The sequence below is a fragment of the Sceloporus undulatus genome, chromosome 2 (genome assembly GCF_019175285.1).
Source record: "Sceloporus undulatus isolate JIND9_A2432 ecotype Alabama chromosome 2, SceUnd_v1.1, whole genome shotgun sequence".
Lineage (NCBI taxonomy): Eukaryota > Metazoa > Chordata > Lepidosauria > Squamata > Phrynosomatidae > Sceloporus > Sceloporus undulatus.
The window spans coordinates 95034922-95048002 of NC_056523.1; the positions used below are offsets into that span (position 1 = coordinate 95034922).

At 41.9% G+C, this 13081-nt stretch overlaps 1 protein-coding gene across 6 annotated transcripts in view; it reads right to left on the reverse strand.

The window, feature by feature from the left end:
• The window catches only part of PKD2L2 (polycystin 2 like 2, transient receptor potential cation channel), a 32623-nt gene that overhangs the window by 4012 nt on the left and 15530 nt on the right, over positions 1-13081 (reverse strand). For 5 of the 6 annotated variants that reach the window (XM_042454328.1, XM_042454323.1, XM_042454327.1 and 2 more), the window contains 5 exons: positions 10683-10784; positions 7240-7316; positions 5663-5720; positions 2428-2507; positions 95-215 (listed from right to left, as the gene is read on the reverse strand). In XM_042454328.1, the coding sequence (XP_042310262.1) occupies positions 128-215; positions 2428-2507; positions 5663-5720; positions 7240-7316; positions 10683-10784 (405 nt within the window). In that variant the 3' untranslated portion in view covers positions 95-127. The remainder of the gene's footprint in view (positions 1-94; positions 216-2427; positions 2508-5662; positions 5721-7239; positions 7317-10682; positions 10785-13081) is intronic. The other variant, XM_042454325.1, reaches the window with a different exon arrangement.

Sequence of the window (13081 nt, forward strand, 5' to 3'; positions counted from 1 at the left end):
ACTAAGATAGAGGAGGTATGTGTCTGATGCTGTATCTGCTGATTCAGCGAAGCCTCTCTTAAGTCCCATAATAAAACTAGCCCTTTCCTCTTACCGCTTGTTACTTTAGTCTTTTTGGTGAATCAATTCATCTGGACATAGATTTCATAATCTCATTAAGTTTAAATGTCACATCTTTCAGTTGTTTCTCCATTTCTGCAACATATCTGGAGAGCCTAAAAGTGAAGAGGAGGAAAGAAATTAAACCTCAAGAAAATGTTCATGCACAAAAGGGATTGAGTTTGCAGTATTGTTTGGCAACCGTGGAAGGCTAGGAGGCTGCATAACCCCCTAGGACAGTGATGGCGAACTTTTTAGGGACCGAGTACTCAAACTCAATGGAGTTCTGTCAAGGGGTGTTACCCAGTGCTGGGGGTGGACTTTCCGGAGGGGCATGGGACTTCTGGGGACAGGACTTCCTCTCCGTCACCCGGCCTCTGGAGAGGCAGTCAAAGGCATGAGAGGATAGGGAAGGGAAAGGAACAGGTGTGTACCTCCTCCTTTCTCCCCCCACCGTCCCATTTCTCCGTGAGCCCTTCAAAATGTCTCCGCATGCCAGAGGGTGCACTCATCCCACAAGTTTGCCACCATGGTCAGAGGAGAACTTGAGAGAGCTGCTTCGGCTCTTGAAAAAAGTCATCATCATGTTCATCAGTATCATTGCAATCAGTATCCAATTTCCCCTTTACCAGGAACAGAGGACAAATTTTGTGGAGGTAAGTCGGTCCTTATCTTTTTTCTCAAGTTCTGTATCTCTTCCTAGCAATTTCGTAGCAATTTTATCACGCTTTTCCGCAGCAGCTCTCTTTCTTGTTAAAGGGTGTATTTCTGTAGCATCCAAGTCTGAGCGGATTTGAGTGACTTTATCTGCAAAATGCTGCGCAAATTCTTCACAGTGAGCCTCTGAGTGGTCTGCATCCTCCACTTGAGGGTGAGTGTGTAAAAGACCCCTGACCACTTGAAACAGCTCTGCATGCCGGCTCCTTGCAGATGCAATGCTGGTAGCAAAAAATGATTTCTTTGCTGCCTGCATTGCCACAGAATAGGCTTTCAAATAGGCTCTAGCTCGTGTTCAATCAGATTCACTCTGAGTCTTCCGCCAACATCGCTGTAGTCTCCGTCTCATTTGTTTCATCACCATCAACTGCCTGGAGAACCAGGGGGCTGGTTTGGCTCCACTCCGTGAGAGGGGATGCTCAGGAGCGATTGTGTGCACTGCCCTGGCCATTTGTTCATTCCAAAGGTTAGCCAGGACTTCAGCAGAATTACCTGCTGAGGTGATAGGAAACTGCCCAAGAGCCCTCAGGAATCCTTCTAGATCCATCAGTCTCCTGGGGCAGACCATCCTATTCAGTCCCCCACCCCTGCAGAGGTTCTGAGTCCCAGTGAGTCTAAACCTGACCAGATAATTATCTGTCCATGACAATGGAACTGTGGAGAGTTCCACCACACCAAGATCATCACCACCCCACCCAGCACAGAAAACAAGGTCGAGAATGCCCAGCAGCATGAGTAGGGCCAGATACTACTTGGGACAGGTCCATGGTTGTCATGAAGGCCAGGAAGTCTTGAGCCACTCCTGAAAGGGCAGTCACAACATGGATGTTGAAGTCGCCCAGCACTAATTTGTTTCCAGTTAGGGTTTGCAACCCTATGGCAAACCTACCATGGGGTTTTCTTGACAAGATTTGTTCAGAGGTTTGCCATTGCCTTCTCCTGAGGCTGAGAGAATGTGATATCCAAGGTCACCCAGTGGGTTTCCATGGCTGAGTGGGGATTTGAACCCTGGTATACCAGAGTCCTATGAGTCTAACACTCAGACCACTACACCATACTGGCTTATATCCTTAATAGAGGCTGCCTATTCAGGTGAGCATGTAATTGAATGGCTGCCTTTGTTAATTCAATGGCTACAATATTGTTGGCCAGGATACACTGGCAAATACACTCACAAAGGTGACACCAGGATAGGCAATGATAAAATGTCAATGGGTGCTATGCTGACAGGAGAATTACACCAAAGGTTGTCAGGAGATATAGTTGCCTGGTTGGATCCCAAGCTGCTCATGATAGGGCAGTTTTGATGGTGATGGAGATGGTTTTCTCCATCTTTACTGTTACCTGTTGCCACAATAAAATAGTGCTTTGGGTCAGCATCACTGTTCTTATGCTGCTGTTCTTTTCATCAAGCCCTAGTCATTAGCTAATAGGGTAGCATCATCCATATCAAAGCCTAGCCTAAGGTGGTGTAATAACAATACTACATACAAACATATGGTAACAGAAATTAAGAGGTGAACCCCAGATGGATTTTTCATCTAAAGGTGGATTCAGGATCTGAAAATTGAAGACTACAGTACTGGGATTGTAGAATAAACTTCAGCCTACTTCTGGAATTCCCGGTGAGAAACAGAATCAAGACCTCCTGAAGATGTGGAAGTCTGAGCTCTTGTCTTCCTGCTGAAATCCTGTATAGAGACACAGAGAGAGTGCACATCACTTACAAAAGGAAAAATCCCCACCATCAAGCCATGTCCCCTCTATTAGCATGCTGTGCCATACTATTTCTTAAGTAAGTTTATTACAGAAAATACACACAAAAGAGAAAAAGGAAGAGGAACCTAAGACAGCAAGATATATTCTGTTCTTAAAATAAGTGCCTGATTTTGATCCACATAAACAAGCACGATGTTGAAGGACCAAGTATATGCAAGCCTGGATAAATGTGCTGATTCTAGAACAACATTGCAAAAAATGGTGAAATGTAGCATTAAGTAAAGAACTTTCTGAAAAACTCACAGAATGAGTTGATAGAAACTTTATTTTAATTTATTTAACTTTATTTGCTTTAGTTAGCCTTTCAGGGCAGAAACTCTGGACAGCTCAGCAGGTGCATTTTAGAACTGTTTCCCCATGAAACAGAAAACCCAATTTGTAATCCAAGTAGTCTAAATTATATTCTGCACGAATATGGTTAAACACAAGAAATTTAGAAAGAATTCCTCTGTGCTGAAGCAACCTGCATGCAGGGATGTACCAATCATCCCTACCTGCAAATCATTATTCCCATTCCCATGGTTTCCTATTAAATGTATAAAGGGTTTGCAGACTTTTTAATTCTAAAATTGCATCATTTGTATAATGATATTTTTGGGTCTGGTTCTCTCATGTTCATTATACGGGGCTTATATTACAATAATTCCAAGAACTAGAAAGACCATACCTAATGTGCAAGTTTGGGGCATCTTTTAAACAAACACTGATGGTAAACAAACAAACAACAACAAATCACCTGTTTTTTGTTAATAGACTTTTGTAGGTTAGTCAGGTAGGATTTATTCAACATAGGTAAATTTCAAGTCTCAGATTAACTGTTGAACTGGTTATTTTGAATAGTGAAAAATCCAATTAAGCCATATTTTTTCACTGGAAAAGTATTCAAATAAATATATTGACAAAGTGTGCTACTTTGCTAAATTTGATACTTTGGCTAAATTTGTTTTTCTTCCAAAATATTTGAAATTTATTCAGATTCATTTGCTTTTATGATCCCTTGCATTGACTGATATTTTTAATGCACCATATCTGTATGAAATTGATATCGGACATGGCTGTCCTTTCCCCCTCTTATATTTGACTTAGGTATGGAACTACTGGCTTGTGTGTTTGTGTGTTAACTGCCTTCAAGTTGACTTCGACTCATGCCGACCCTGTGAATGAGACATCTTCAAGGCCCCTGTCCTCAGGGCACTCTGCTTAAGCTCAGAGCTGTGGCCTCCTTGATTGAGTCTATCCATCTGGTGTGCAGTCTTCCTCTCTTTATACTGCCCTTCACCTTCTCCAGCATCATTGTCTTTTCTACTGAGTCATGCTTTTTCATGATGTGATTGAAGTACTGTATGACAGATTTAATTTAGTTACTTGGCTTCCAAGGAAAGTTCTGGCTTGATCAGTTCTAGAACCCATTTGATTGTCCTTTGGGCCATCCACATTATCCTCAGCACTCTTTTCTAGCTCCACATCTCAAATGAGTTGCTTGCTTTCTATCCACTTTCTTCACTGTCCAACTCTCACAACCATACATAGTGAGGAATAATGTGGCTTGGATGATTCTAACTTTAGCATTCAGTTTTATATTTTTGCACTTAAGAATCTTGTCTAGTTCTTTCATAGCTGCCCTGCTATCCACCCACTGGCCTGCAGCATTAGATAAAATAATATTCATGACTTTTGTACAGCTCTTTAGAATTTTAAATTATTCTCTATGCAAACCTCAGCCTTTTGTTCCAGCATTACAAGAGGTGATTAACACTTGTGTAGATTTGTTTGGGTTGATTAACTGGCCAAAATCAGAACTGATACAGGTGGGAGATAATGCCCAAGATCCTGCATCAAACAGGCAGAGTATAACCCACTATCTATGTAGTTCCATTGAGCTACTTCTTGTGTCACCCACGGAAGGCATCTTCCTAAAATGAGATCACTTCTTATGATCATTTAGTTCCAGGGGAGAGTGACAGGCGCCCAGCAGCATCCTGCAGCAGTTCTGAAGCTAGGAGAAAAGACCAGTTGTTGCCCTCTTGGATCACCAGTTAGATTTTTTTTTGTCACATGTTGATTCTGTATGAGAGCATGTCTTCTCAGGAGGACTATAGTACAGAACACAAGAAGACAATGGCTGGAATTCACAGAGGAAATTATGAATGTGTAATGAGTTACACCTTTGAGACTGGTTCACTTACCCAATATCTACAAATTCACTGCTTCAGGGAATACACTGGGACTGTGATAATCCCCCAGTCCCCATTTAGTAGACTGCAACCACTCTGATCAAAGATGCAAGGAGAATTGCAACAAGGGCCCTGTTGCAATGGAGACTGTTCATGAAAGAAGTGGGAAAATCAGTGAACTGCTTTCCAATCAACAGAGGAACAGATTCTCATTGATCACAGCAGCTGCTGCCCAGTAAATAAGGACGGGGGTGGGGGGGGAGAGGGGTCAGGCCAAGAGACACTACTTAGCTATGTAAATGTGGTAGTTACATAGCAATGCAGCTGAGAAAATTCCACCCATAGTCAGTAAGGATAAATTTCAGTGGACCACTAAAATAAACATTAACTAGCCAAAGGTTCACCTTTCAAAAACATACAAACCCAAAAGTAGTTTGTCCACAAATTCTCTTATCAATGCCACAGTGACTTCCTGCTCCCCTCATAATAATTATCTATTTTATTTTTATATTGGCAAGGCAACAGAAGGACCATCTGCCATTCTTCTGGGGTTTAGGTTTGGTTCTGGAGCCACCTGTTGTGGCACCTATTTTAAAATGTCACCATGTAAGTAACTATTTGCAACTACAGATTGCTCAAGTGTGAGAACTTCAGATGCTTTGAAGAAATTGCACAGAAACACTGCTATAAAAGAAAGCTGCCAATAGCTTTTCATTACACAGAGACGGCCAAACTATTCCAGAGGCATAAAAGACTTTTAAACTGCATTGCCATTTATATTACATCTTACATAATAGAGTCAATCCATGATGTTTCCTTGCAGTTCACTGCTTGGACTGAGTTCAACATGGAAAATAGAAGCATATGATTCATATCCTATCCACACTACTTACTCTGGAGAAAGCCTTGGAAACATCTGCTCTGGAAGCGGACTGTCCTTTTCTAAAAGGCATACAAGGGAAGAAAACACAACAAAAAGCCATATTAAATACAGCTTCTTTAATCTTCTCTAAATGGAAGAAACACTGGTAAACTACATTTACTAAAATAAAAGCTCAAGTGAAATAGATATAAAATTAATTTTATTTTCGGAGGGAGGGCATGCATAATTTTGTGACACAGTGACTGATCAAATCAGATGAAGTGAGGGGTCAAGCCAAATATTAACAAAAAATATAGCTAATGCATTTCTCTCATCACACAATATTTACTGTCGAGTTGAAGCAGATGCATAACACCTTGTCATTATATCCAGCATTTCCTTGTGCCTTGCATACAGCAGCCAAATGACATAGTGTAACAAGTAGGGAAACACTAAATACAAGAAGTGCATAACATGTATCCACTTTAACAACAGTAGCTTTTCCAAATCTGGTGTCTTCCAGTAGCTTTTCCAAATCTGGTGTCTCATCATATGCATCTAGTGGCCTTTGCTAGGAATTGCAATCTTGTTGGGGACAGCTGAGTTTAGAAATTAGGAGATGAGAAAAATAGTAATGGATCTGCAACAGCTGTAATACATTTCTTAAAACCTCTAGCTTGGTCCTAATTCTATCTTGTTTTGGGCTGGGGTAAATTTCCCCTCCCATTTCTTCCAACTTGGGCAATCTGCTTCCATTTAATTCAGTGGATGTTTTGTCACTTGACTTCAATAAACCATTTATCATTGCAACAATAAAGAATTCACTTGTGACCTATCTTTATCCCCAACTATGGCTTATATGGAACCTATCCCCATAGAATAAGGTGAGGTAAAACACAAGCTTATGTATATCTCTTTATGAATGGAGCACAAGGTGCTACCCCTATGCACACAGCTGTCAAGTCTCAGAGGGAGGCAGGGCAGATCATAGAATCATAGAGTTGGAAGAGACCACAAGGGACATCCAGTCCAACCCCCTGCCATGCAGGAACTCTCAATCAAAGCATACCCAACAGATGACCATCCAGCCTCTGTTTAAAGATTTCCAAGGAGGGAGACTCCACCATATTCCGAGGAAGTTATAATGTAGCTCTAAGGAAAAGTGCTAAGAGTAGGGTTGCCACACTGGATCTGGGATGGAGCTCCTGTAACTTAAATCCTCATAAGATCTTGGTGCCATCCCTTTCCCACACAGCTATTGTGTTGCCAGTGGAAAGCAGGGCAGGGGTGCGGGGGAATGCCCAGTGCATCCAACAACAAAAACAGAAAACAACAACAACATAACTAGGTGTTCCTTCATGCCCACACTCTCCATGAGCATTGTAATAATTATACTCTGCCTTCTTAATGTAGGCTCTCTGCCTGCTTATGTGGAAATATGCTGCTAGCTAGCTGTACATTGAGGTCTTATCCTCCCCCTGTGCAGAAGGCTTTGAGCAGCTCCAGCTAACCTCAGCCTATGATATCATTATTAGTCTGACCTGTGGAAGTTAAATCGGTAGAAAATTAAAAACAAAAGCACCAGAACACATTAGTTTTTCTATCTACCTTTTCAAGCTGTATAAGTCTTCTGTCTGTGATGTCTGCCTCTTCAACTTGAGTTTGACTAGAGCTTTGTTGTAACTCTAAGAACAATATGAAAAACCAAGCTAAGTGACAATATCAGAAAATTGCAGTAGGGCAACATCTTATGAGCAACTAAAATGTCACAAAACAGCAAGATGTCGGGGTCTATGAATTCTTAGAAAGCTGGAAGAATATATGCAGCATGCTTTATTTTGTGATTGGTCGCTGGAAGGTAAACATGGGCTGAATTTGCAAGTCTGACTGCTGAAGCTTTTATCTTTGAAATAATCCCTTGGCTAGAGAAAAAAACATGTTATTCACAGGGGATATATCTTCCCCTTAATGGCCCAAAACACACAAGCCAAATAAAGTGGCTTCTGGCAGCTTTGGGGGCATGGCATCTAGATGACACACACCTCCAAAGCAGCTGGAAGCCACGCCACGGCTGTGCTTACAGGGCAAGAGCTGGACATTTTAGGAGCGGATTAAATCCACTCCTACTGGCAGCCCATTTGGGACTATAGCAATGGCCCACTTTGGAAGCAGACCATGCAGTTGCCACAGTCCTGGCACAATCGGAGCCTGAGCGGCCAGAAGCCGCTTCTTCCAGGCCATGAGCTTCAGCCCAACGCCTATCTTGATTGGTTTCTGGCTGGTACAAAATATTTTCAGTATGGACTAAAAACTGGTGGGACAAAAAATTGTGGTATAATAAAACATATAAAATATAAAATATAGCAGTTGCTTGTTTGCATTCCCAGCATGAAATGAAACACTAGAGAAGCCATGAGAAAAAAGAGAAATATGGTCAAGAAGCTACAGAGTAATTTTACATTATTATTATTATTATTATTATTATTATTATTTGTATCCCGCCCCTCTGAGAACAATTGGGGCGGCTAACAACGTTAAAAATACAGAACATATAAAATCCCTAATACCCGCCCCTCCTTAAAAAAGTATTAAATCCAATACAGTATTTAACAAGGCACAAAACAAAAAATACACAAACAAACGTACAAGTTAAAAACTGACCCAAAAGTCAGCAACATCACACCCGCAAACAATCAGTGGGAACAGCAGTATCTTTCCCAGACATTCTTCTAAGGTCGGCTTCTCTATTCTAGGAAGGCCTGCCAGAAGAGATCTGTCTTAACAGCCTTTTTAAAGCTGTCTAAGGATGTAAGTACACTGGTACCCCGGGATACGAACGCGCCGCGTTACGAATTTTTCGGGTTACGAAAAAAAAATATTTAATTAATTATTTCCGGGTTACGAAGGTTTCCCCGGGTTGCGAAAAAAAAGCCGGCGCTGTTTTAAATGGAGCCGCGGCACAGCCGCGGCTTTTTCCCCATTAGCGCCTATGGGCTATTCGGCTTACGAAGTATCCCGGGTTACGAAAGCGGCGGCGGAACGAATTAATTTCGTAACCCGGGGTACCAGTGTAGACGGATCTCATCCGGCAGGCCATTGCACAGTCTAGGGGCGACGATGGAAAATGCCCTCTGGGAGGTAGTCGAAAGCCTAGATTTTTTGTGGCTGAAGTAGGCCTCTCCCAGAGGAGTGGAGTGCGTGGGGAGGATTATAGGGGAGAAGGCGGTCCCAAAGATAGTTTGGACCCAAGCCATTTAGGGCTTTAAAGGTGATAACCAACACCTTGTACTGGGTCCGGAAGCTAAAGGGCAGCCAGTGGAGGGACTTTAGAACTGGCGTAATATGGTCCCTCATGGATGTTCCAGAAATTACTCTGGCTGCCATATTCTGTACTAATTGCAGTTTCCGGACCAAGCACGAGGGTAGCCCCATGTAGAGCGCATTACAGAAGTCTAGATGTGAGGTTACCAGCGCGTGCACAACAGTCTCAAGATCCCTTACTTACAGAAAAGGGCGCAGCTGGCGTATCAGCCAAAGCTGATAACAGGCGCTCCTGACTGTCACATTTACCTGGTTCGACATCAGGAGCGACGAGTCAAGGAGCACCCCCAGACTGCGAACACAGTTCTTGACAGAGAGTGTGACCCCATCCAGGACTGGAGGTTGCAACCCAATTCTTGGTTTCGGGGCCGTTACCGTGAGCACTTCCGTTTTGTCTGGATTCAATCTCAATCTGTTTTTCCTCATCCAGCCCATTACTGCCCGAAGACATTCATTGAGAGAGGAGATGCCATCAGAATTCGAGGCCGACGAACGAGACATGGAGAAATGGATTTGGGTGTCATCAGTGTACTGATAACACCCAGTTCCATAACTCCGAATGATCTCACCCAGCAGCTTCATATAGATGTTAAATAACATCGGGGACAGAATAGCACCCTGCGGGACTCCACAGGTGAGCTCCCTTTTACTGGAGCAACTGTCCCCGAGCAGCACCCTCTGGGATCTGCCCGAGAGATAGGGATGGAACCACTGCAATGCAGTGCCTCCAATTCCCAGCCCCCTCAGGCGATCCAAGAGGATGCCATGATCTATCATATCAAAAGCCGCTGAGAGGTTTAGGAGCACCGACAGGGGCACACTGCCCCTGTCGATGCTCAGACGCAGATCTTCAGTCAAAGCAACCATGGCAGTCTCAACCCCAAAGCCTGTCCTGAAGCCAGTTTGAAATGGGTCTAGATAATCGGTTTCATCCAAGACAGCTTGGAGTTGAAGAGTATGTAATAGGTAAAAGGGTTAACAGAAGCAAAATGGAGTAAAATTACCCATAATTTAAAGGGTATGGAATTCTGTTCTTCAGATGGTAGAAGATCATGTTTTAATTTAAGAATAATCAGATTTTAAATAGATCAAGAGAGAAATTACCCACAAGGATGTGCTAAGAAGTGCTTGCCCCTTTCCAGTTGGGAGGACTGCATATGCAAGAATGGTAAATGATTAATTGGCATCACCCATTCTCAAGTAAATACAACTATGTGAAGGGGATCTGCTCTAGTCAATATGCCACATAAAACTCTAAGTACTGTTAGAACAATTTGTGCTATTAAGGAGCTATGCAAAATACACACTACAGTGGTACCCCGGGATACGAATGCGCCGCCTTACGAAATTTCCGGGTTACGAAAAAAATCAATAGGAAAAAACTGTTCCGGGTTACGAAGGTTTTTTCGGGTTACGAAAATTTTTTTGGTGCTTTTCGGCGCTATTTCGCACGAAATCGCGGCTTTTCCCCATTAGCGCCTATGGCTTTTTCGGCTTACGAAGCATTTCGGGTTACGAACGCGGCGGCGGAACGAATTATTTTCGTAACCCGGGGTACCACTGTACTTCTTTTATGTTGTGTGTATAGTGCTCACTGCAGGTAATATCTTAGAAAATACATGTTAAAAGAAAATGGGACAGGATAAAAGTGTTTTTACAGGTCAAAAAAGTGCACAATATCCCATCAAAGTAGACATTATTTTGTTGCTAAAACGACTTCAGATTCTTACCTGTCTAATAAGGTCACTGATCTCAAAATCTCTGCTTGGGATAACTGAAAAGTCAGCTTTCACTTCTGAGTATGTGTCATTAATGATTGCCAAGAACATATTCTGTGCAAAAAAGAAGAATTTTGAATCTGCATAAAACCAGAGAATGAATGTCTTGCAGAGATCTCAAGAGGTATTTAATCGATACCATTATTTTTAAAAGCAATGCAACCAAAATAATATAACAGAACATTAAAACAATCATTAGAATCAATAATGTGCAAGATGCTAAGGGTAAGAATGAAAATGTATCCAAATTGGAAGAGGGCTATGTCTTGCTTATACTTGACATGAACTCATTTTTATTCATTTTACAAACCATTTATAACTGGCTGTTGGCTCCTTCCACTGTCTTCATACTAATATACTGACTGTACCTGCTATTTCCCATTAGATATATCCTCCAGTGAAATGCTCTTCATGGATGTGAAGACATCTACTTCAAGGATAGTTGTTCAATACAAGGTTGCTACTTGAAATAAAAGGTGTCAAGTGTACTTTAGTGATGAATAGATCTCTTTGTGTAAGCTATTGTTTCAAAGAGAAAGCTGGTTTTCTTACCCACAAAAAATCTACTCAGAACTGCTGAAACTGCTTCTTGGCATGACAGTCTAGCACTAGTCTGTTTACAAGGAGGGACAGCAGGCTAAAGCTCATGAAGCAGATGGTTCTACTCATCATAAGTGACAGAGTTTTTTCACTGATGTAAGGTGTGCAATGTCTGACAAGAAATTTCAGCATACTGTATATTTCCAAGTAAATATTCATTAGACTTCTGTCTTAGAAATACATCCTATGTCCACATAACTGGATTGATTTGGAGGAAATAGGAGGGGATACCCAGCTATAATTTTGTTGTCTTATCTTCTAAGTCTCAGTGCATAATTGGAAAAAAAAATAGACTGCATGTTACGATCATGCCTGCATTTAGATAAACAATTTGGCTTAGTTATTTCCATCACTAACATCAAGTCTCATCTAAGTAAACTGGTACAGCAACATAAACAAAACAAACTATTTTTAAAACTCCATACCACCATTCACCCTACAACTCTTGATTTAATCTTTTAAACCAGGGGGGCTAGTCATCAGACAAGTAAAGTTAGCTCCCCTCCCGATAAACATTTATAGATCATCCTCATTTTCTATTCCTCTTCTTGTCCCTTAACTCTTCTCTATTTCCCTGACTCATTACCAAGTCATTACTAAGTTTAGTACTGTAGAAACTGCTAAAATGAAGAGACATCCCTGAATGTTTCAGCAGCAGAATAATATCATAGAAAGCATAGTGAGTGATGCGCAAGTCTCTCTAAATTTCAAAGTCTACAGGAATACTAGTAAAAGTGGGACCTAACTTGAACAGCATTGAGCAGGTAAAAATAAGGCTAGCAGAACACAATGCCAAATTCTTGTTCTTATTAAAACTGTCCTTAAGCCAACTTCGACTTATGGCAACCTCATGAACGAGAGACCTCCAAGTCATCCTATCATCAACAGCCTTGCTCAAGTCTTACACACTCAGAGCCATGGCTTCCTTCACTGAGTCAATCCATTTGTAATGAGGTCTTCCTCTTTTCCTAATACCTTCTACCTTACCAAGCATTATTATCTTGGGCAAGTCACAGCTCTCAACTTCAGGAGAAGGCAATAACAAACTTCCTCTGAACAAATCTTGCCTGCAGCATCTTTGCAGTTAATTGTGCAAAAGAGGTGGTGCTTTTGTAGATTATGGGCTGGTACAGACCTGTACAATGTGCCGGCTTCCCAGCAGTGTGGGGACATGGCGTACTCATGACACATGCCCCAATGCTGCACCGAAGCCAGCATCACACTGCCCCACTGTTCATGGAGAGGCAGCTTTTCGGCACTCTGGCAGCATGGTGTTTAGATGCTGCATGCCACAAGAGCACCAAAAAGCTGCCATGGCAGCAGAAAGAGTGGCTTTTTTCTGACCCAAAAAGGAGCAGCATTTTACAGCTTCTTTTTGGCCCAGAAAAACACCGGATCAGGGACAGGGTTGTCTGTTCTGGCCCTTGGTCTGCTTATAAAAGCCCACACTACAACTTCTTTCACACCGTTACTCTCAAAGATACTGCAAAATCCCTTTGCATACTGATATTCCAGACTAACACAGAACAATATGTTCCTGTAATTGTTCTTCCCCCCAAAAATGGAGCTTCTCTATCTTCTGCTTCTGATTATGTAGATATTTTATTTCTAAATTGTCCATCAGGTAATGTCCATGTATACAGTCACTTCTTGGGTTGCTTGAAGAATGTGTTTGTGATGAGCAAACTGTTTGCCTTGCAAAATTCTGTCAAAATTCTGAACATCCTTTTGGCTTGAGTCTAGTTTTATAA